Source organism: Bos javanicus, chromosome 22, assembly GCF_032452875.1.
Source record: "Bos javanicus breed banteng chromosome 22, ARS-OSU_banteng_1.0, whole genome shotgun sequence".
Lineage (NCBI taxonomy): Eukaryota > Metazoa > Chordata > Mammalia > Artiodactyla > Bovidae > Bos > Bos javanicus.
In genome coordinates, this window is record NC_083889.1 from 51,501,559 (window position 1) to 51,524,926 (window position 23,368).

Genomic DNA, 23,368 nt, shown 5'->3' on the forward strand with positions numbered 1-23,368 from the left:
GTGGTTCTGCTCCCTGGGGGTATTTGCAGTGACCGTGACAATGTCAGAGTCCAGCCACTGCGGGCTTCAATTTCTGGAGAGTGATTGGCCCCGAGCTTCTGTTTCCTGGCTGAGAACTAACATTTCTTAGATTGTTCACTTTCCCTTCATGTCCAACCCCAGACCTGACTAGAGGCGTTCGGAAGTTTTTTGGGGGGGAAGTCAAGTTTGTATCACCGTGGTGTTTTTTTTTTTTAATATATATATATATATATATATACACACACACACATACATACAGGCTTCCCTAGTGACTCAGATGGTAAAGAATCTGCCTGTAATGCCGGAACTGTGGGTTTGATCCCTGGGTTGGGAAGATCCCTGGAGGAGGTCATGGCAACCCACTCCAGTATTCTTGCCTAGAGAATTCCATAGTCACAGGAGCCTGGTGAGCTACGGTCCATGGGGTCGCAAAGATTTGGACACGACTGAGCGCTAACACTCACACACACACACACATATTTATTTAGCTGTGTTGGGAATCTTGCATTGTGGTACATGAACTCATGGACTCTTGTAGTTGCGGTGAATGGGTTTAGTTGCTCTGAGACTTGTGAGATCTCAGTTCCCCAACCAGGGATCGAACCGGCGTCCCTTCCATTGCAAGGCAGATTCTTTACTACTAGACCACCAGGGAAGTCCCAAGGTATCACCAGCTTGTAACTGGTGCTGTGCGCCTCGGTGAAGGTCGCCAGTCAGGTCCGCTCAACTCTCAGCGCACCCCTGCCCCCAGCATTACAGGGTCCCTTGGTAAATCTGTGCCCCACAGAGAGAGAAATTCTCCTCGTCAGTGGAGGTTTGGGGTTGGACTTGAGGGATCGAATCACAAATATTAATTCTCAGATGGCAGAGCCTCCTGGCAAGCTGTTAAGGAATTTGTTCCAAAGCAAGAGAATCTGTCAGTGTCGGGAGCAGGGAGACCACCTGATGTAGTGGGCCAGGGAGGGGGCGGCCGGGTCGGTTTGAGGGGTCCTCAGTGTGGCCCAGCGCCTCAGCTTGCCCTGTGCCCACAGCCTCGTGTGTATCACCGGGGCCAGCAGGGAGGAGGTGGCAGGCGCCGTGACGGTGGAGGTACCAGGAAGAGGACGTGGCGTCTCAGAGCATGACTTTGCCTACCAGGTGCCTGGCTGCCCGGTCCCCACCCCTCATGCGGCTCCTTCCGGCCCCTTGGTTCGCCTTTGGGGCTCCCACCCCAGGGCCTCTGCGCTACATCCAGGTCCCTCTGCCTCCCTGTTTCTGGCCTCAGGCCTGACTGTTTCTTCCTTTCCCCTTCCCACAGGACCCCAAGGTGCAGTCCGTCTTCCCTGCCCGAGGCCCCAGAGCTGGGGGTACCAGCCTCACCCTGCATGGCTCCAAGCTTCTGACCGGGCGGCTGGAGGACATCCGAGTGGTGGTGGGCGACCAGCCTTGTCACCTGTGAGGGCTGCTTCCTCATCCTGCAACCATCCTTGTGCCCCGGGGAGAAGATGGAGGGGGTGGCCTGCTGGGGAGAGGAGAAAGGGGGACAGGGACCGAGTCAGGAAGCAGCCAGCCCCTCCTGGTGCGGGGTTGTTGGGGGGCAGGGGGTGGTGGTGTGCACCTCCAGGGTCACCCGTGGAGACAGCAGTCAGCACCGAAGGGGAGTGAACTGAGGCCCAAGCGGGTCTGAGTCCTGCAATACCCTTCCCCACTCCGGCGCCCCCTTTGGCCTGGCCCGCCTCCCACTGCTCCCTCCCTTCCCCAGGCTACTGGAGCAGCAGGCTGAGCAGCTGCAATGCGAGACCAGCCCGCACCCCACGCCTGCCACACTCCCCGTGGCTGTGTGGTTTGGGGCCGCCGAGCGGAGGCTTCAGCACAGCCAGTTCGAGTACACATCGGACCCCAATGTCACGTCTGCCAGCCCCACCAAGAGCTTCCTCAGGTGCTGGGCCAAGGGCACGGCTGCAGAGCAGTGGCAGCGAGGTCTTTGCGGCGCCAGTCCATGGGGCTTTGTAGGGCTCTAGCAGGGGCTTCACCTGCCACAGTGCTGGTGGGGAGAGGGGTCGTGGGGCTTTGGGTATATTGTTCCGTCACTCGGTTGTGTCTGACTCTTTGCGACCCCATGGACTGCAGCTCGCCAGGCTTTCCTGTCCTTCACCATCTCAGAGCTTACTCGAACTCATGTCCACTGAGTTGGTGATGCCATCCAACCATCTGGTCCTCAGTCACCCCCTTCTTTGGGTTTGGGTTGGGGCTGACCTAACATCGGGGCCTGGGCTGCGCCCAGGGTTCACATGAGCCACAAGTGGTTCCTGGGCTGTGTTTTCAGTGGAGGCCGTGAGATCCGGGTCTGTGGCCAGAATTTAGATGTGGTACAGACACCAAGAATCCGCGTCACTGTGGCCATGAGAGCGTCAAGGCCGGGCCAGGGGCTTGAGCGGAGGCGCCGAGTGGTCCCAGAGACAGCATGCTCCCCCGGCGTGTCCTGTGGCGGCCTTCATGTAAGACCCCCGTGGGCGTCTCCCGCCTGCACCGGGCTTGCCATCACCCAGCTCAGCCCTGGACGGCCGTGGGGGGTGGGCACCAGTGGAGGCTGTGGCCCACCTCGTGTGTGCTCTCAGCGGTCCCTCCCTGTCTTCCCTACCTCTGCCCTAGTTTGAGGAGCCTTGCCACGTGAACTCCTCCCAGCTCATCACATGCCACACACCGGCCCTCCCAGGCCTGCCTGAGGACCCCTGGGTCCGTGTGGAATTTATCCTTGACAACCTGGTCTTTGACTTTGCGACACTGAACCCCACGCCCTTCTCCTATGAGGCCGACCCCATCCTGCAGCCCCTCAACCCTGAGGATCCCAGCGCACCGTTCCGGCACAAGCCTGGGAGTGTGCTCTCTGTGGAGGTACTGCTTCAGATGGGACTGGGTGGGGCTCCAACACCCTTCACTTTGCCAGGCAGTACTGCTGTGTATGGCAGAGACGGCACAACAGCAGAGCAGGGGCCGGGGCATGGACCCGGCGGCTGCTGAGGGGGCTGGTGGTGGGGTGCCTGGACTGGGTCCTGTGGCCTGGGTCCTGACACGCTCTGTGGCAGGTGTCTGAATAACAATACGTAAATGGCTTGGCACACACTGTGGTGAGCAGGTACATAGTAGGTGCCTGGGCTGATTGCCACTTGGCAGCCTGCCTCATGCAGACATGTACTTGTCGCGTGTTCTGATGCACGCAGTAGCTGGGGACCCTGAAAGGCCAGAGGTAGATAGCCCATCATTGCCCACCCAGTGAGCCAGCAGACACACAGGGGCTCTGCTCCTTTAGGTCCCTGGGCAGGATTTGGGCCCAGCTTTATGTTCTCCAGACTTTTTAAATGTTTGTTTGTTTGTTTGGCTGTGCTGGGTCTTCGTCGCTGCATGGGATTTCTCTAGTCGCAGCAAGTGGGGGCTAACTCTCTAGTTGGCGTGCGCGGGCCTCTCACTGCGGTGGCTTCTCTTGTTGCACAGCACGGACTCTGGGTCTCATGGGCTCCGAAGTTGTGGCACATGGGCTTAGTTGCCCCACGGCACGTGGAATCTTTCCAGACCAGGGATTGAATTCATGTCCCCTGCATTGGCAGGTGGATTCCTCTTTTTTTGTTTTCCCCACAGATCATTGCATCCTTTTTAAAAAACATTATTTATGTTTATTTATTTTTCAAAAATATTTATTATTTGACCGTACCTGGTCTTGGTTGCGGCATGGCAGGATCTTCCGTCTTTGTTGCAGCATTCAGATTCTTTAGTTGCGAATGTGAATTCTTAGCTGTGGCATATGGGATCTAGTTCCCTGATCAGGGATAGAACCCGGGCCCCTGGCATTGGGAGCACGGAGTCTCAGCCACTGGACCACCAGGGAAGTCCCTATGTTTATTTTTAATTGTGCTGGGTCTTCTTTATTCTGTGCAAGCTCCCCCCAGTTGCAGAGAGTGGGGGCCACTCTTTGTGGTTGCGGGGCTCGGGCCTCTCATCACAAGCTCCGCGCACGCCTGCTGCATGGCACGTGGGCACAGGGGTTCAGTAGTTGTGGTCCATGGGCTTTAGTTGCTCCTTGGCTTGTGGAATCTTCCGGACCAGGGATTAAACCCATGTCTCCTGCATTGGCAGGTGGGTTCCCATCCTCTGGACCACCAGGCAAGTCCTATTCTCCAGATTTATAGCTCTGGAAAAGTTTAAGACTTTTCCAGGAAAAGGAAGGAGGATAGAGAGGGGCAGAAAAGGTCAGGAGGCAGCTTGGAAAACGTCATGGGGTTGTCACCCCATGTGCAGGGCAAGAAGCGCCGAGACACCATGAACCCTGCTCCTGCGGGTGGGTCTCAGGACCGTCCTTCCCGCATTTGGGGAGATAAGATGGGAGTGACCATTAGCTCCTCCCTTTAGGGAAGAGTTCTGAGTGATCGATCGGTGACCCCGTGTTCCAGGGGGAGAATCTGGACCTCGCAATATCCAAGGAGGAGGTGGTGGCCATGATCGGGGACGGCCCGTGTGTGGTGAAGACGCTGACCCGGCACCACCTGTACTGCGAACCTCCCATGGAGCAGCCCCTCCCCCGGCACCATGCCCTCCGGGAGGCGCCCGACGCCTTGCCCGAGTTCACGGTCAGTGGGCAAAGCGCTGGGCTGGGGTGGGCCCTGGGCGTGCACTGAACTCGCGCTCATGGTAGGCTCCTCTTGCAGGTGCAGATGGGGAACCTTCGTTTCTCCCTGGGCCACGTGCAGTACGATGGCGAGAGCCCCGTGGCTTTTCCCATGGCAGCCCAGGTGGGCTTGGGGGTGGGCACCTCTCTCCTGGCTCTGGGTGTCATCATCATTGTCCTTATGTACAGGTGAGTATAGCCAGGTGTGGCTGGTCCGGGCAGGTGGCAGGGTGGTTGGATTGGGAAGGGGCATACTAGACCACTGGTCGGCAAACGCCTCCTAGAAAGGGCAGGAGACTATTCTGGGCTTTGTGGGCCAGGTGGTCTCAGCAGCAGTGGCTCAGCTCTGCCATTCCAGCCTGGCAATGGCTGCAGACAGTGTACAAACACACAAGCTTGGCTGTGTTCCAACATATCTTTATTTACAAAAGCCGGCCAGGGGCCGGACTTGGCCCTGTTACAGTTTACTGATCTCAGACTAGGCTGGGTCACAGGTGGGAGTGACTTGCCTAGGATGGGACAGGTTGAATTATTCTAACTAGACCCTGGCTTGCTGGGCATGGCTGGGTTAGACTAGGGTGGGCCCGGGCCTGATGGGACCCTGCAAGGGCTCAGGCCTCCCCTGGCCTTCCCTGCCTTGACCTTGGTGCTGAGCAGGAGGAAGAGCAAGCAGGCCCTGAGGGACTATAAGAAAGTGCAGATCCAACTGGAGAACCTGGAGAGCAGCGTGCGGGACCGTTGCAAGAAGGAGTTCACAGGTGAGGCTGCCCAGGCCCCGCACCTCAGGGCTCTGTGCCCAGCCTGCTCCCATCTCCTAGGATCTGCACCCAGACCTACCTCTTCTGCTCCACAGACCTGATGACCGAGATGACTGATCTCACCAGTGACCTTCTGGGCAGCGGCATCCCCTTCCTCGACTACAAGGTGTATGCTGAGAGGGTCTTCTTCCCTGGGCACCAGGAGTCGCCCTTGCACCGGGACCTGGGCGTGCCTGAGAGCAGGCGCCCCACCGTGGAGCAGGGGCTGGGGCAGCTGTCCAACCTGCTCAACAGCAAGCTCTTCTTGACCAAGGTGCCAGCCCCTCTGGCCCCTCCATCCCGACCCTCCAGGGATGGGGAGGGAGCCCCCGAGCCCTCTGGCCCCGCCCCTTCTCAGTCCCTCCGTTTCTGAATCTGCCCTCCCTGCCCACCCGTTGTCCCCTCTCCCTGGCGCCAGTTCATCCACACCCTGGAGAGCCAGCGCACCTTCTCAGCCCGGGACCGCGCCTACGTGGCGTCTCTGCTCACCGTGGCGCTGCATGGAAAGCTGGAGTACTTCACCGACATCCTGCGCACCCTGCTCAGTGACCTGGTGGCCCAGTATGTGGCCAAGAATCCCAAGCTGATGCTGCGCAGGTCTGTGTGTCTGCCAGCAGCCACGGGGCCGGGTGGTCGGGGACAGCAGGAGCCAAGACCTGAGTCAGGCCCTCCAGGTGTGGGGTCTGCCAGATAGACAGCCCTGGGCGCCCCTGCACCTGCTGACTCTGCCCTGCCCTCCTCCTTGTCATCCCAGGACAGAGACCGTAGTGGAGAAGCTGCTCACCAATTGGATGTCCATCTGCCTCTACACTTTCGTGAGGGTGAGCGAGGCAGAGGCGGACGAGGCTCCCCTCCAGGGAGGGTCGGGATTTGACCCGCACAGCTTCTTGGCCTGCACGCCCCTGCCCAGCACGTCCTGAGTCACCTTTAGCCTTCTGTGGCCTGCATCCTGTCCCTTCCCCGTGCTTGTCACCCGCCCCGGGAGCCCTAACTGCCTGCTGCTTCCCCAGGACGCAGTAGGGGAGCCTTTGTACATGCTTTTCCGTGGAATTAAGCATCAAGTGGACAAAGGGCCAGTAGACAGTGTGACCGGCAAAGCCAAATACACCCTGAATGACAACCGCCTGCTCCGAGAGGATGTGGAGTACCGGCCCCTGGTGAGAGAGAGAGAGAGAGAGTGTGTGTGTGTGTGTGTGTGTGTGTGTGTGTGTGTGTGTGTGTTTGTACGCGCATGTGCATGCATGCCTGCTGGTGAGTCAGTCTCCATGAGGGTGAGCAGCACGACCACGTGTGATTGTCTGCATCTGATTGGAGCCAGCTTAACTTCTGGCTGGCTACAGGATAGAGGCTTGAGGGCCAGACCTTGAAGATTCGGGGCTCAGAGGTTCCCCAGGTTTGGAATGGAGTCAGGGTACCCACAGCCAGGGTCTAGGGAGCAGCCAGCCCGGGTCCTTGCTGTGTCGGGGCCTGAGTGTCTGCCTGACCCGTGTCTCAGCCAGGGGTGTGTGGTTGAGCCCACCAGGCTGGGAGTCAGCCTGGCAGACCTGCCCATCCTTTCCCTCTGGATTTGCTTTCCCCTTGGTGCCCTGCCTGGAGTTCCTTTGGGGAAAATCCCGTTCAGACTCCGCCTACCTGCTCCTCTGGCCAGCTGGCAGGAACTCCACTTCTTACGCAGGTTTTCTTAGGTTTTCTCAGGTTCCTTGGCCTGACCGGCTGAGCCAAGGAGCCTGGGGATCCGAGTGCAGAGGGACTGGTGCTCTCCCATTTTTTTCCTGCCATTCACCCAGCAGACGCTAGTGCACTGGGCACGGGGTGGAGGGCGCCGCTGTCCGTGGGGAGGCAGGCAGGTGAAGAGACACGAGCGGGTGACTGTGTGGTGCCTGGAGGCCAGAGGCAGTGGCCTCCTCACGGCTTGTCCCCGTCCTTGGCCTTGACATCTTGGTCGTCCCGCGTGTGCCGTGAGCCCTGACTGCCCCCACGTGTCATGCACAGACCTTGAACGCACTGCTGGCTGTGGGGCACGGAGCAGGAGAAGCCCAGGGCGTGCCCGTGAAGGTCCTGGACTGTGACACCATCTCCCAGGCCAAGGAGAAAATGCTGGATCAGCTTTATAAAGGAGTGCCCCTTGCCCAGCGGCCAGATCCCCGCACCCTGGATGTCGGTAAGGCTGGAGGGGATGGGTGGTCTGGGTATCCCGAGGCTAGGGCTGGCCCTAGACCAGCTCTGCAGGGTCATCTTATCACTGGGGGGCGGGGGGAAGCGGGGGGACTCTCCAGCATCTCTGCCGGGATGACCTAGCGCCTGGTAGGGGCCCCTGTTTATGCTCTTCCGAGCAGTTGGGTGAGGTTGCTCCTCACAGAGGGGCCAGTGCGTCTGGGAAGAGGGGGCAGCACTCGCCGCAGGAAGGGTGTTCTGAAAGCCCTGGACCGAGCCCGCCTTGCCCCTGCAGAGTGGCGGTCTGGGGTGGCCGGGCATCTCATTCTTTCTGACGAGGACGTGACATCTGAGATCCAGGGTCTGTGGAGGCGCCTGAACACCCTGCAGCATTACAAGGTGGGAGGGGCGGGAGCTGAGCGGGGGTTAGGGGGGCGCAGTGGGGCGGGCGGGCGGAGGGGTCACCAACTGTGGTCAGCAGGTCCCCGACGGAGCAACTGTGGCCCTCGTGCCCTGCCTCACCAAGCACGTCCTCCGGGAAAGCCAGGACTACGTGCCGGGAGAGAGTGAGTACCTATCCCCCTGCCCCGCTCCCCCCATCACAGTCCTCTGCCCTTGGTTTGCCTGGTGTCCAGTAATGGGAGAAGGTCCTCTGGATCTCAGGGTGGGCTTCCCTTCCACCCGGGGTGGGGCTGGGGCCCCACACTGCTGGGTGTTGGCAGGACCCCACGGGCCTAGGGCAGCGGGCACTGACAAGGGGTGACAAGCTGTAAGGTCTCGGCACAGGGACCCCGATGCTGGAGGATGTGGACGAGGGGGGCATCCGGCCCTGGCACCTGGTGAAGCCCAGCGAGGAGCCGGAGCCGCCCAGGCCTCGGAGGGGCAGCCTTCGGGGCGGGGAGCGGGAGCGGGCCAAGGCCATCCCGGAGATCTACCTGACACGCCTGCTGTCCATGAAGGTGGCACTCAGGGCAGGGACGGGACAGGCAGTGGGATGGGGGGTGGGGCGTGCGGGGCTCACGTGGTGTCACCAGGCGGCTGAGGCCGGGCCGGGCCGAGGTCCCCTGCTGACCGCACCTCCTGTGTGTCTGCCCACCCCTCCCACAGGGGACCCTGCAGAAGTTCGTGGATGACCTGTTCCAGGTGATTCTCAGTACCAGCCGCCCGGTGCCGCTCGCCATAAAATACTTCTTCGACCTGCTGGACGAGCAGGCCCAGCAGCACGGCATCTCGGACCAGGACACCGTCCACATCTGGAAGACCAACAGGTGGGGGCGGGGCGGGCCGGGTGGGCCTGCTCAGTGTGGGGCCCCGCCTGCCTCCCGCATGCGGCTCATCGGCCCCTCCCATTCCCCCACCCCACCCTTTGCAGCTTGCCCCTGAGGTTCTGGATCAATATAATCAAAAACCCGCAGTTCGTGTTCGACGTGCAGACGTCTGACAATATGGACGCGGTGCTCCTGGTCATCGCCCAGACCTTCATGGACGCCTGCACCCTGGCTGACCACAAGCTGGGCCGGGTGAGCCAGTCAGGGTGGGCCGGGAGGGCGTGGGGGGTGGGTGGGGCGGCCTGACCGGGGGTGGACTGTGCTGTGTGCGCTCGCAGATTCCCGGCTTTCTGGAGGATGTCTGGAAGGAGGATATGGGAGGCCTTTGACCCTGGCCCTGGACCGGGCTTTGTTCCTAGGCTCCCTAGGAGGTGGCCGTGCCTCAGCCTTGTAGCAAGGCTGATGTAGCAAGGGCCGGGGCCATGTGTGCCGATTCACAACATCAAGACAAGGCAGCAGGTGCTGGTGGGTGTGGCAGGAGGCCAGGGCCACTTGGCGAGGGCTCACCCTGAGGGTGATGGGGAGCCACTGAGGGCCTGGGGACAGGGGTGGGGGGTCAGACCTGAGAGTTAGGCGGAGCCCCCACGTGGTCGCCAGTGGATGGACTGGAGCCTGGTGTCCAGAGCAGAAGCTGTGCTGTCCCTGGGATGAGCAGTGGCCGCGTTCAAGCTGGATTGAGAGGGTACAGGGCGGGCAGGAGCTGTGGGTTGGATGTGGGGGATGAGGAAGAGGGAGGGGTGCCTTCTGACCCCTGGGCCTCTGGCTGTCGTGAGCTCAGACTTGGAGGAGGGGCCGCCGGGTGGTCTCTAGGCAGAGACTTGGATTCTGTAAACACCGAGCATCTCCTGGCTGCCTGGGGGGCTGGATTCCAAGGGCAGCGGAGGAGGTTTCCACCAGCCAGGGCAGTACAACGGGGAGAGTCCGGGGAGGGCCAGGCGAGCAGGGATGTGCGGATAGGGGAGCCGGGAAGCACGGAGCGGGAGCTGACCGCTGCTGCCTGGTGGCACAGAGGGTGCAGGTCAGTTGTCACAGGGGTCAGAACCCAGAGAGTCCGTGACTGATACAGGGTCCCCACCGGGACTGCACAGGTACCCAGCAGGGAGGACCCTCGTGGCTCCTCAGGCCTGTGATCAGAATCTGCTTATCCTGGTCTGCTGGGCCACAGTTGGCCTGGGACCTCTTGAGAGATCTGTCTCTAGCCCTGTATGAAGAAACGAGATGGAAGGTTCCAATCGTAGAGCTGTCTCTTGGGAGCCATTTTTTGGTCTGAGCTCTCATCACTCTGCCCATGATGAGCTGAGACCCACAGGGCCACACCACCACTCCAGGGTGTGTGCTCTTTGGTGTCCGGTTCTGATGTCTGATCTTCACACAGCCCCCGCTTCCTGGCAGTACTGCAGGTGCTTCCTGGGTGAGTCAAGAATAGGGCAAACCAGGATGCCGAGGGCGCCCCTGCGGAGAGCGGCTGAGAAGCAGGCATCTGGTCTCAGACCCTGGCTCTCAGCGGGCAGTGCAGTCTTGCCCCACCCTCCCTGCAGCTGTAGGATGAGGCAGCAGGTCCCGAGAACGGAAGTGTGCTGTCTGCAGCCACCAGGACAGAACTGGGACTGGAGCCCAGTGCGGTGGTAGAGGACGTGTCTGGTCCTATTAGACTGTGGGCCCTGGTTGGAGAGAGACCTGCTTCAAATCCCAGCTCAGCCATGCATGAGTGAGATGGTCTGGGGCAATGTAATTGAATTTCCGGGTTAGTTTCCTGAGTTTTAAGATGAGTCCGTGGAGAATGGACAGCACATGGAGAAGCAGTCTTAGGGCTCCACACGGCTTGCCAGTTCCCTGCCGGGTCTGGGTGGAGGCACGTGGAGCTGAGAGATGACCTTGGAAAGAGAGATGGGGAGAAGTTCAAGGTGATGACGGCAGAGGTGGGACAGCGGGGAGGGGTGACGGAAGGAAGGAGCTGGGGTGACCAGCCGTCCGGCTTGCCTGGGACTGAGGAGGTTTCCTGTGATTCAGGACTTAGTTTTCTTTTAATGTGTGTTCATTTTACTTATTTATTTTCGGCCGTGCTGGGTCTTCCTCGCTGTGCGGGCTTTCCCCTAGTTGCAGCGAGTGGGGGTGCAGCGTGTGGGCCTCTCTGCGGTGGCTTCTCTGGTTGCGGAGCACAGGCTTAGGGCACCCGGCCTTCATAGTTGCAGCACGTGGTCTCATAGTTGAGGCTCCTGGGCTCTCGAGCACAGGCTCAGGAGTTGTGGCGCAGGAGCTTAGTTGCCCGGAGGCATGTGGCATCTTCCCGGATCGGGGAACCCGCGTCTCCTGCATTGGCAGGCAGAGTCCTTACCATCGGGCCACAAGGGAAGGCCGAGGACTGGGCTTTAAAACAGAAGCAGTGCCGGGGGCAGTGGGACAGCTGGTCACCCTAACAGGGCTCTCATCCTTCCTTTGCTTTGGCTGCTCGCCTGCTGGCACCCAGGACTCCCCCATCAACAAACTTCTGTATGCTCGCGATATTCCCCGGTACAAACGGATGGTGGAAAGGTATGAGGGAAGGGAGTTGGGTCTGGAAGATAACCAGTGGATGGATGGGTGGGTGTTTACAGCAGAGGCCCCCGGGGTGGGCCTGGGGGGGTGAGGAAGGGTTTGTTTCTCTACTGACTTTTGGACCCATAATCTCTGGTAGGTACTACGCAGACATCAGACAGACCATCCCTGCCAGTGATCAAGAAATGAACTCCATCCTGGCCGAGCTGTCTCGGGTATGGCCCTGCTTCTGCTTCTTGGGTTGGGCACAGGTCTTCTGCCCCAAGGCTCCTGCCTGCTTCACACTGCTCCATACAGGGAAGTCCTGGGGCCTCCGAAGAATGTTCCCGTTGCCTCTGTAAAATACCAGGCCTCCCAGCATCTCATCAGAGAGCAGCAGGGTCTTATCCCGGCAGCTACCACCTGACCGGACTCAGCTGGGTGTTAAGATGTTTGCTGCCCTTCAGGGTTTATGGACCACGGTTCCCAGGCAGCGAGGAGGCAGGGATTGAACCCCAGGACCGTCTGGCCCAGCCTGTCCACATCCTGCTGCTCTGCTTCCTGGGCAGTGTAGACCTGCCCCCGCCTACTCCTAAAACAGCCCCCAAACACACACTCTGGGGAATTTATGAACGATGTTAAATCTGAAACCGAGATGCTGAAGATCACAACCGCAGAAACAACAGCAGCTACAGTTGGGGGTGTTGCTGTGGGTGAGGTGCTTCGATTCCCTCTCACTGCACTCGTAGAAGGGCTCTACCAGTCAGGCGGCGTCGACTCCATCATCCTGAAGAGGAGGCTGAGGCTCAGAGAGGTCCCCAGGGAGGGGCCCGGGTGTGACCTCAGGACAGACTCCAGTGAGACCGGAGCAGAGCGGGGCTGGGTCACAGGCTGTGAGCAGTGTCCATCCTGCTGGGCTCTGTGGTCCCCTGGAGTGACAGAGGGTCCCAGCTGGAGCCTGGAGCAGGAGAGAGGCAGGGCCCCAATGGAGACCCCAGGGCCTGGTGGAACTGCAGAGCCGGGGTCTCTCCACCCAGGAGGCCCTTTTTGGCTCTATCCTGTGCCCAGCTGAGCCTGGCAGCCCCTCATCAAGAGAGGGGCTCTGCTTCCCCGACACCAGGCTCTGCTCCTTCCTCTGCCTCCCGAGCCCTCTTCCCCACTCCCCATCCCTGGGGTCCTCTAGGGGCCGGCAGCACCCCTTAGCTCTAAAACCTCTTGTCTCTCCTCCTCCTAGAACTACTCCGGAGACCTGGGGGCTCGAGTGGCCCTACATGAGCTCTACAAGTATATCAACAAATACTATGACCAGGTGAGCAGAACCTGGGCGTGGGCAGAATGATGTGAGTGGGTGACTGGCTCCGTGTCTCCCCCAGGCACAGAGCGGTGGGCTCGGGCAGCGTTTGTTCTTGCCGTGTGCTTCCTGGTATCGGCCTGACTCTTACCTGCGACCACCCTCCCCATCTGGGCCCCTTGGCAGGGCTCCTGGGCCTGGTGGCGGGGGTGGCTGGGGGTCTAGCAGGGCCTGGAGATGGTGTGTAGGACGTGCTGGGATGGGACACAGCAGCCACATTGGCCCCAGCCGTGCGCTGACTCCCTCTCCCTGACTCCCCCATGACTATAAAATGAATTCACATACCCTCCAGGGTTGAAAAATCCAATTGATGGAGCACTCACTTAGTCCAGGCTTCCCTGGTGACTCAGACAGTAAAGAATCTGGCTGCGATGCAGGAGACCTGGGTTCGATCCCTATGTTGGGAAGATTCCTTGGAGAAGGGAATGGCTACCCACTCCAGCATTCTTGCTGGAGAATCCCATGGATTCTTCCAGAGGAGCCTGGCATGCTACAGTCCATGGGGTCGTGAAAAGTTGGACACAACAGAGAGACTAAAGCTGATTAACTTGTACTCGCTCAGACCCCTACCCAAGGCCTCACGTGGCTGTGTGGTGTGTAGGCCATCTCTGTGGGCATGGGCCTGGCTGGGCTGCAGGTGCAGACAGAGAAGAGGGTCCAGACATAGGGTCTGGGGCAGGTGAGGGCATGATGGAGCCAGTGAGGGGGCTTTAGGGGGGATTCTGGGCTAGGCCTCAGGATCAGAGCGTCCATCAGTCTGCTGACGGATGCAGCAGCCCACTGAGTTCCTGCTGGAATTATCTGCGCAGACGTCTGCGTGGCCTCAGGGATGTGGCCGTTGCTGTTGAGAGATGAGGACCTGCCTCCTGGCCCAGGCCTGGAGTAGAGACAGGCAGTGAGCAAAGGCATGGTGTGCAAGCGTGACTTCCAGATGCCGCGGCCTTGTGTGGGGGAGACAGGCCTGTGTCTCGTCCCCCCATGGAGGCGAGGCCAGCAAGCCCTCCTGTCCTTGCCCCCCGCACCGTCCGTGTTTGGTCAGTAGCTGTCTCCCCTCCAACAAGCCCCATGACCTCAGGGATCGTATCTGTTGTCACATCACCGGGTCTCTGTTCCTTGCCCTATACCTGGCACGTGGGAACTCAGATTTGCTTGTTGGCTGGTGGATGCGGAGCCAGGATGGGTGGAGCTGGGCTTCCAGGGGGCCTTGCTGGGGAGAAGACCAGCATGGTGGGCAAGGCTGGCCTCCACTGAAAACGATTTTACCAGGGGAGGTGATGCTTCTCGGCCCTGAGTGCTCGGTCCTGAGTCTGGCATTCCATCGCCCACCTCAGGAATCCTTAAAACCCCACAGCGACTCTTCTGTCATTTTCCCTCCCTCCCTCCAGCCGGGCCCTGAGGAAGTGAGTGAGGCAGCCCACAGGGTTTCTCGGGCCCCTACCCTCAACTGCTGCTGCACGGCCACGTGAGGCCTCAGGTAGGGGTCTGAGCGAATACAAGTCAGTCAGTTTTAGCCTCCCCCTGTCGAGCTGGTCTCTGCGTTTCAGATCATCACTGCCCTGGAGGAGGATGGCACGGCCCAGAAGATGCAGCTGGGCTATCGGCTCCAGCAGATCGCAGCAGCCGTGGAAAACAAGGTCACGGATCTGTAGGCTCTGCAAGAGCGCGGGCCGGCCGTGCCCCAGCCCTGCCTGGACAGCCCTGGGACTGCGTGGGAGAGACCGCCTTCTTAGATCCCGTAGTGCCTGAGCAGCAGAGTTAGTGGAAGGTGCCTCCCGGGCTCCTGGTGGCTCTGGCCCGGGCCCCGCTGGACTCGCCTCGCAGGCCAGGGGCCTTGAGGCTGGCGGCGTGGTGCCCGGTCTGCCGCCCGTGCCTGGCGACCCTGTGGGCTGTTGCCTGTGTGATGTCAGTCTGCAGGGAGCCAGGACTAAGGGCTTCCAGGGCCAGGCCAGAATGGCCTCCAGCCCCTGGAGAGACTGGACTGTTGTGAGCGCTGGCTTCCGTCCCAGGGAGATCCAGAGAGAAAGGAGGAGAAGCCCCACTTCCCGTCCCGCCCTCCTGCTCCATCAGCCCTGACCTCGTCAGCCGCCTCTGGCCTTCTTGCTGCTGCCACGTTCCTGGGTCCGAGAGACGAATGCCTTTCGAGGCCACCGCCAACTCACCCCTCAGCAGGGCTGGCTGCCTCGGGGCCACCCTGCCACCGAGGCCGCCAGGAGTGAGGGGTGTCTGCTGCAGGGGGGCCTGCAGGAGAATGGGGGCCCCACTCACCCGGTTCTTCATTAAAGGATAACACACTCTGGTGTCTGAGATGTGGGCTCAGCCCGGCCTCGCTTTGTTGGACGGCGGCGCCCGTGCCTGGCAGGAACCAGGGAGAGGTGGGGTCTGCAGCCTCTGGCCCCCATGGAAGGCTCTGGAATACAGGGCGGGCTGGGCTTTCCTTGACTCCTGGGCCGGGCTTGCTGGGGTCAAAGCTACTGTGAAGGAAGTGAGATCCCACCCAGGGTGGGGCTGGGGGGCCTGAAGTCCAGGGTGGAAGGGTCTGTGGGCTTTTGATGCACACCTGCTTTGTCTGCAGTCTGGGTGTTCACACTTCTCTGTGCCTGTTGGTTTGTTTTGAAAGGACCTGGGAAAGGATGGCATCAGTGTCACGAACTCCAGGCGGTGTGGGTCTTAGGGTTCCTTCCTCGCTAGTTTCTAGACTCCCCGAACCCCTGTAGCCTGCGATATTCTCTGGGGCTCCTGGTCACTGGATTGTCTTCTGAGTCAAGGTGTCTTGGGTCTGCGATAGACTCGTGTCTGTGTCAGGGGCTCCGACCTCTGCAGGTTCCAGGAGGCCTGGAACGAGGTAGGTGAGGGCTGTGGGGAGGAGAAAACCATGTACCTGCACACCTGGAAGCCCATGAGTATGGAACACATCCTGCACACAGAACACTTCGACGTCTTGGCCCTCACAGGATGTTCTAATAAAGGATACAGGGAACACAAAACCCATGCAGTGAGGCAGGAACTTCTAAGTCTTCATTCAAACTCCATGGCTGCAAGTGGACGTTCTAAACCTGCCACAACTTAAGGATTTCCCCCTGGGTCTTGGCCACAGTGTCCGTGTAGGATGCTTGTCATTCAGGTTGATCAGTCTTTCCCTAATTGTTTTCTGATCAAGATCGCAAAAGTGCCCTCATATATTACATTTAAGTATTTTTTATTTTGTAAATTATGAAAGGATGATAACACATTTACCCTCACACATTACATTTCCCACAAACATGTTAGCATGCAAGAGACCTTCATTTCTCATCACCGGGACATCTTAAGGAGTCTAGGGAGTGACTGACTTTATTAAAAAAACTTGCACCAACTTAAATATTGGAGTAATTGTCCAGTTAGAAGACCCAGGAGTACTGTATTTCTTTTGTTGAAGTATAGTTGATTTGTAATGTTTCACGTGTACAGCAAAGCGACATGAGTGAGTGAGTGAGTAAAGTTGCCCAGTCGTGTCTGACTCTTTGTGACCCCGTGGATGGTAGCCTACCAGGCTTCTCCATCCATGGGATTCTCCAGGCAAAAATACTGGAGTGGGTTACCATTTCCTTCTCCAGGAGATCTTCCCGACCCAGGGATCGAACCTGGGTCTCCTGCACTGGAGGCAGATGCTTTAACCTCTGAGCCACCAGGCAAGCCCAAAGTGATATATATATATATGTATATATATATTCAGATTCTTTCTGTTACAGGTTTTTATGAGATACAGAATATAGTTCCCCATGCTATACAGTAAGTCTTTTTTATTTTATATAGAGGAATATATATCTTTTTAATCCCCAAGTCTTCACTTATCCCTTCCTCCTTTCCCTTTGGGTAACCATAACCTTGTTTTCTATGTCTATGAGTCTGTTTCGATTTTATAAACAGGATCATTTCCATGACTTAAAAATTCCTCATATAAGTGGTATCATGTGATATCTGTCTTTGGCTCACTTCTCTCAGGATGATAATCTCAAGGTCCATCCATGTGGCTAGAAATGGCATTATTTTATCCTTCATGGCTGAGCAGTATTCCAGTGTGTGCGTGTGTATATGAAAGTGAAAGTCACTCAGTCGTGTCCAACTCTTTGTCACTCCATGGACTATACACAGTCCATGGAATTCTCCAGGCCAGAATACTAGAGTGGGTAGCTGTTCCCTTCTCCAGGGGATCTTCTCAACCCAAGGTTCAAATCCAGGTCTCCCGCATTGCAGGCAGATTCTTTACCAGCTGAGCCAGAAGGGAAGGCCAAGAATACTGGAGTGGATATCCTATTCCTTCTCCAGTGGATCTTCCTGACCCAGGAATTGAACCAGGGTCTCCTGCATTGCAGGCAGATTCTTTACCAACTGAGCCACTAGGGAAGCCCGTGTGTATGTATGCATGTATGTGTGTATACACATATATATACACACATGCACACACCATGTGTTCTGTGTACATGCATCTGGGAATATTTACATTGCTGTTTCTTGCAAATTATGCTGTTATGAACATATGAACATTGGGTGTGAGTGTATCTTTTAGAATTAGATTTTTCATTTTTTCTGGATCAGTGCCCAGGAGTGTGATTGATGGACTATATGATAACTCTATTTTTTATTTTTTGATCAACTTCCATAACATTCTCTGTAGTGACTGCGCCAGTTTCTATTTCCACCCATGATATGGGTATGTTCCCATTTCCCATTACCTCTCTAGCATTTATTGTTGATAGACTTTTTAAAAATTATTTTTTTATTGAAGGATAATTGCTTTACAGAATTTTGTTGTTTTCTGTCAAACCTCAACACGAATCAGCCATAGGTATTCGTATATCCCCTCCCTTTTGAACCTCCCTCCCATCTGCCTCCCCATCCCACCCCTCTAGGTTGATACAGACCCCTGTTTGAGTTTCCTAAGCCATACAGCATTTCCCATTGGCTCTCTATTTTACATATGGTAATGTAAGTTTCCATGTTACTCTCCATACATCTCACCCTCTCCTCCCCTCTCCCCATGTCCATAAGTCTATTCTGTGTCTGTTTCTCCGTTGTTGCCCTGTAAATAAATTCTTCAGTACCATTTTTCTAGATTCCATATATATGTGTTAGAATACTGTATTTATCTTTCTCTTTCCGACTCACTTCACTCTATATAATAGATTCTAGATTCATCCACCTCATCAGAACTGACTCAAATGTGGTCCTTTTTATGGCTGAGTAATATTCCATTGTGTATATGTACCACAACTTCTTTATCCATTCACCTGTTGATGGACATCTAGGTGGCTTCCATGTTCTAGATATTCTAAATAGTGCTGCAATGAACAATGGGATACATGGGTCTTTGTTGTTGACAGACTTTTTGATGTTTGTCATTCTGACCAATGTGAAGTGATACTTCAGTTGTTTTGATTTGCATATCTCAGACATGGAACAACAGACTGGTTCCAAATAGGAAAAGGAGTACGTCAAGGCTGTATATTGTCACCCTGTTTATTTAACTTATATGCAGAGTACATCATGAGAAATGCTGGACTGGAAGAAACACAAGCTGGAATCAAGATTGCCAGGAGAAATATCAATAACCTCAGATATGCAGATGATACTACCCTTATGGCAGAAAGTGAAGAGGAACTAAAAAGCCTCTTGATGAAAGTGAAAGTGGAGAGTGAAAAAGTTGGCTTAAAGCTCAACATTCAGAAAACGAAGATCATGGCATCTGGTCCCATCACTTCATGGGAAATAGATGGGGAAACAGTGGAAACAGTGTCAGACTTTATTTTTTTGGGCTCCAAAATCACTGCAGATGATGATTGCAGCCATGAAATTAAAAGACGCTTACTCCATGGAAGGAAAGTTATGACCAACCTAGAGAGCATATTAAAAAGCAGAGACTTTACTTTGCCAACAAAGGTCTGTCTAGTCAAGGCTGTGGTTTTTCCAGTGGTCATGTATGGATGTGAGAGTTGGACTGTGAAGAAGGCTGAGCGCCGAAGAATTGATGCTTTTGAACTGTGGTGTTGGAGAAGACTCTTGAGAGTTTTTTGGACTGCAAGGAGATCCAGCCAGTCCATTCTGAAGGAGATCAGCTGTGGGATTTCTTTGGAAGGAATGATGCTGAAGCTGAAACTCCAGTACTTTGGCCACTTCATGCGAAGAGTTGACTCATTGGAAAAGACTCTGATGCTGGGAGGGATTGGGGGCAGGAGGAGAAGAGGACGACAGAGGATGAGATGGCTGGATGGCATCACTGACTCAATGGACATGAGTTTGGGTAAACTCCAGGAGTTGGTGATGGACAGGGAGGCCTGGCGTGCTGTGATCCATGGGGTCGCAAAGAGTCGGACACGAGTGAGCGACTGAACTGAACTGAATAATTAGCAATACTGACGGTCTTTTCATGTGCCTGTTGGTAATCTGGATGTCTTCCTTGGTGAAATATCTATTTAGGTCTTCTGCCCATTTTCTGATTGCATTCTTTTTCTGAAGTTGAGTTGTATGAGATCCATGTATATTTTGGAAATTAATGCTTTGTAGGTTACAGTTTTTGCAAATACTTTCCGTATACCATAGATTGTCTATAGTGTATTTATGGATGCCTTTGCTGTGCAAAGAAGTTTGTTTATAAGCTGACTTATTTACTTACATACTTAATGTTAAATTTTTATTGCAGTATAGTTGATGTACTAGTTCCTGCTAGTTTCAGGTATTCAGTAAAGGATTGATTACATATATAGGTAGATGCATTCTATTTCAGATTTTTTTCACTTATAGCTTATCACAGAATATTGAGTAGAGGTTCCTGTAATATACAGAAGGTCATTGTTGGTTATCTTTTTCATATATAGTAGTGTGTGTATGTTAATCCCAGGCTACTTTTATCCCTCCACCCAAGCTTTTCCCTTTGGTGACCTTAAGTCTCTAAGTAGATTGTCTGTTTCTGTTTGGTAAACTAGTGCATTTGTATCCTTTATTCCATTTCACTTTGACATGATATCATGGGATATTTGCCTTTTTCATCTGACTGACTTAGAGTGATCATCTCCAGATCCATCCAGGTTGCCACAGGCGGCACGATATCCTTCTTTTTCGTGGCTGAGCAATCGTCCGTCTGTATGTATGTAGTCCACCTTCTTTATCCATCGGTGAACGGACGAGCATTTTGGATGCTTGCATGCCTCGGCTGTTGTAAATAGTGTCGCAGTGGATGTCGGGCTGCACGTATCTTTTTTAAAGACGGGTTTCTCTGAATGTACGCTTAAGAGTGGGATTACTGGATGGTATGGTCATTGATGTTTTAGTTCTTGATGCCATGTCTGTAGCATTTTTTATAGTGGCTGTTAGCAATCTACATTCCATCGGCAGCATAGGAAGGGGTCCCTTTTCCCCATGGCCTCTCCAGCATTTGTTACTTGTAGACTTAGTGCTGACTGCTGTCAGATAACCTGATTGTCGTTTTGCTTTGCGTTTATTTAAGGATTAGGAATGGTGAAGACCTTCTCATGTGTGTGATTACTTTTTAAGGATGCTAAAATTAACTTGAGATTGGCTTTTGAAAGTCATCTCTGATTGGAATTCTCTTACTATTACCTCCTTCAGGCTATTTTTCAAGCATAGGGCTTACTGAGCACTCGCAAGGCCGTGTGAATACTAACTGTCCTTAAGCACTGGTTTTCAAGTTGTCCTTGGCTCAGATGGGAAAGAATCTGCCTGCAATGCAAGAGACCTGGGTTCGATCCCTGGGTAGGGCAGATCCCTGGGAGAAGAGAATGGCTATCTACTCCAATATTCTTGACTGGAGAATTCCGTGGACAGAGGAGCTTGGTGGGCTACAGTCCATGGGGTCACAGAGAGTAGAATGGACTGAGTGAACTTATCCCTTGAAGCACTGATTTTCAAGTTGTCGTTACCAGAAATGGCCACAAGATGGCAGCATTTCTTCAGGCCCAGTTCTGGTTCCTGGGGCAATCAGAGCCTTAGAGAATCAAGGTCGGGTTCCTGGGTTGTAAATTAGTGTGCAAATTGCTAGAAGAAACACCCAAAGGCTTGTATCTCATTACTTCTTTCTTAAGCTTCACCCACCAGCCAAACCTTAACTCCAGAAAGGTGCTTTGCTGGGGATGCTGCCATAACTTGGCGGAGGGACGCCAAAAAGGAGGCTGAAAGCCGGAATCCCACCACCAGAAGATGTCCAAAAACGGTGAGTTCTCACAGCTCTTCAAGCCCAGAGCGTCCACCAGTTTTGGGGTGCTGTGGGCTTGCAGTGGCTGTGGGAAGGTTGGATTGCGTCTGCAGTCTGGGGTGCCATGGGAACAGGACCAGGCACTGGAGTATCATGGGGGGCGCACTGGCTGCCACATATCCCAGCTCCCTCAGCCCATGACACTCCAGTCCTGGGACCCAAACCTGCTCAGGCTGCAAGGATGTGACAGCAGCCCAGGTCACTGAGGCCTGAGGGGAATAGAGTAGGCATGCGTTTCTATTTATTTTCTTTTAAAGGGATTTCCATTTCCTGTTAGAGTAGAAATGCTTAACAATGTTGTGTGTGTTTGAGATTTACAGCAACATGATCCAGCTATTCATATATACATATGAAGATTCTTTTTCACTTTCTGTTTTCACATAGGTCGTTACACAGTGTTGAGATTTCCATGTGCTGACCAGTCGGTCCTTGTGGCTTATTAGGTAGTACACATATGTGTGCATGCTAAATCCCTTCAGTCGTGTCCAACTCTGCCACCCTATAGACGGTAGCCTGCTAGGCTCCTCTGTCCATGGGATTCTCTAGGCAAGAATGCTGGAGTGGGCTGCCATGCCGTCTACCAGAGGGTCTTCCCAACCCAGGATTGAACCTGCATTGGCAGGCAGGTTCTTTACCACTAGTGCTGCCTGGAAAGCCCTAAGTATACATATCTAATATATAAAAATATGTTTATATAGACATAATATGTATATATATACTACTACTACTACTAAGTCACTTCAGTCGTGTCCGACTCTGTGTGACCCCGTAGACGGCAGCCCACCAGGCTCCGCCACCCCTGGGATTCTCCAGGCAAGAACACTGGAGTGGGTTGCCATTGCCTTCTCCAATGCATGAAAGTGAAAAGTGAAAGTGAAGTCGCTCAGTCGTGTCCTGTTCTTCGAGACCTCATGGACGGCAGCCTACCAGCCTCCTCCGTCCATGGGATTTTCCAGGCAAGAGAACTGGAGTGGGGTGCCATTGCCTTCTCCAGTATATATATACAGATACACGATATGTTACTGTGTATGTTTTAATCTCAACCTGTACATTTATATGTCCTCCTGCCTCAACTTTCCCTTTGGTGGGTCTAAATGTGTTTCCTAAGTCAGGGATTCAGTTTCTGTTTGGTAAATTAGTTCATTTGTATCCATTATTCTGTTTCACCTCTATGCCATTTCACAGGATATTTGCATTTCTCAGTCTTAGTGTGATCATCTCCCGATCCAAATAGGTTGTCCAAAAAGATCCCTTCTGTTTTACGTGTGTATCGCTGCATACATCGCATGTACGTAGCACGCCTTCTGTATCCGTTGGTGTGTGGGTGGACGTTTTGGAATTTGCATGCCTTGGCTGTTGTAAACAATGCCCGGGTGAAAAGTGGGGTGCGCCTGTCTTTCTGAAGGATGATTTTCTCTGGATGTTCGCCTAGGAGTTGGAGTGCCAGATCATCGTCACTCTTGTTTTAGTCCTTGAAGCTACATCTGTTGCCTTTTGTTGTTGTTGCCTCTTTATACTGGCTGTTAGCACTTTACTTGGGAGAAGGCAATGGCGCCCCACTCCAGTACACTTGCCTGGGAAGTCCCATGGACGGAGGAGCCTGGTGGGCTGCCGTCTACGGGGTCGCACAGAGTCGGACACGACTGAAGCGACTTAGCAGCAGCAGCAGCACTTTACTTTCCCCAGAAGCAATGTGGTAAGGTTCCCTTTCCTCCGGGGACTCTCCAGCATTTACTGATTGTAGACTTTATGCTGACTGCTCTCAGATGGTACCTCCTCATTGATTTGCAATTCTTTAAATATTAGAAATGGTGAAGAATTCTCATGTTCGTTTATATTTTTTAAGGATGCTAAAATGTATTTCTTGAAATTGGCTGCAAAAGTCATCACTGTCCTGGAATTCTCTCACTATTACCACCTCAGGTATTTCTCGAGTGTGGGGGTCATTTTGAGCCCCTCAGGCCTTGAGAGTATTGAGTGATTTTTAAGGACCAGTGTACTCAACTTGTTTACTGGGGTCTAAGATCCAAAATCGGAGAAAGTTACGGGGCTCGGGGGCGCCTGCAACTTCAGCAACAGCAGCAGCAGGAGGGCCTAGAGAGTATCCCACATTGAAGGTCAGGAAGGGCGGCGGTGAGGAGATACCCCTCGTCCAAGGTAAGAGAAACCCAAGTAAGACGGTAGATGTTGCAAGAGGGCATCAGAGGGCAAACACACTGAAACCATACTCACAGAAAACTAGTCAATCTAATCACACTAGGACCACAGCCTTGTCTAACTCAATGAAACTAAGCCATGCCCGTGGGACAACCCAAGATG

At 54.8% G+C, this 23,368-nt stretch overlaps 1 protein-coding gene across 6 annotated transcripts in view; it reads left to right on the top strand.

Annotated features, from left to right (window-relative positions):
- Positions 1–15,108, top strand: part of PLXNB1 (plexin B1) — a 28,804-nt gene extending 13,696 nt beyond the window's left edge. For 5 of the 6 annotated variants that reach the window (XM_061396909.1, XM_061396906.1, XM_061396907.1 and 2 more), the window contains exons 17-38: positions 1,053–1,158; positions 1,319–1,455; positions 1,763–1,939; positions 2,327–2,498; positions 2,653–2,895; positions 4,446–4,622; positions 4,701–4,849; positions 5,318–5,418; positions 5,514–5,731; positions 5,876–6,054; positions 6,212–6,278; positions 6,468–6,614; positions 7,450–7,618; positions 7,907–8,010; positions 8,093–8,177; positions 8,386–8,570; positions 8,719–8,879; positions 8,984–9,131; positions 11,407–11,471; positions 11,614–11,689; positions 12,688–12,762; positions 14,349–15,108. In XM_061396909.1, the coding sequence (XP_061252893.1) occupies positions 1,053–1,158; positions 1,319–1,455; positions 1,763–1,939; positions 2,327–2,498; positions 2,653–2,895; positions 4,446–4,622; positions 4,701–4,849; positions 5,318–5,418; positions 5,514–5,731; positions 5,876–6,054; positions 6,212–6,278; positions 6,468–6,614; positions 7,450–7,618; positions 7,907–8,010; positions 8,093–8,177; positions 8,386–8,570; positions 8,719–8,879; positions 8,984–9,131; positions 11,407–11,471; positions 11,614–11,689; positions 12,688–12,762; positions 14,349–14,453 (3,046 nt within the window). In that variant the 3' untranslated portion in view covers positions 14,454–15,108. The remainder of the gene's footprint in view (positions 1–1,052; positions 1,159–1,318; positions 1,456–1,762; positions 1,940–2,326; positions 2,499–2,652; positions 2,896–4,445; positions 4,623–4,700; positions 4,850–5,317; positions 5,419–5,513; positions 5,732–5,875; positions 6,055–6,211; positions 6,279–6,467; positions 6,615–7,449; positions 7,619–7,906; positions 8,011–8,092; positions 8,178–8,385; positions 8,571–8,718; positions 8,880–8,983; positions 9,132–11,406; positions 11,472–11,613; positions 11,690–12,687; positions 12,763–14,348) is intronic. The other variant, XM_061396911.1, reaches the window with a different exon arrangement.
- The last annotated feature ends 8,260 nt before the right edge of the window (positions 15,109–23,368 follow it).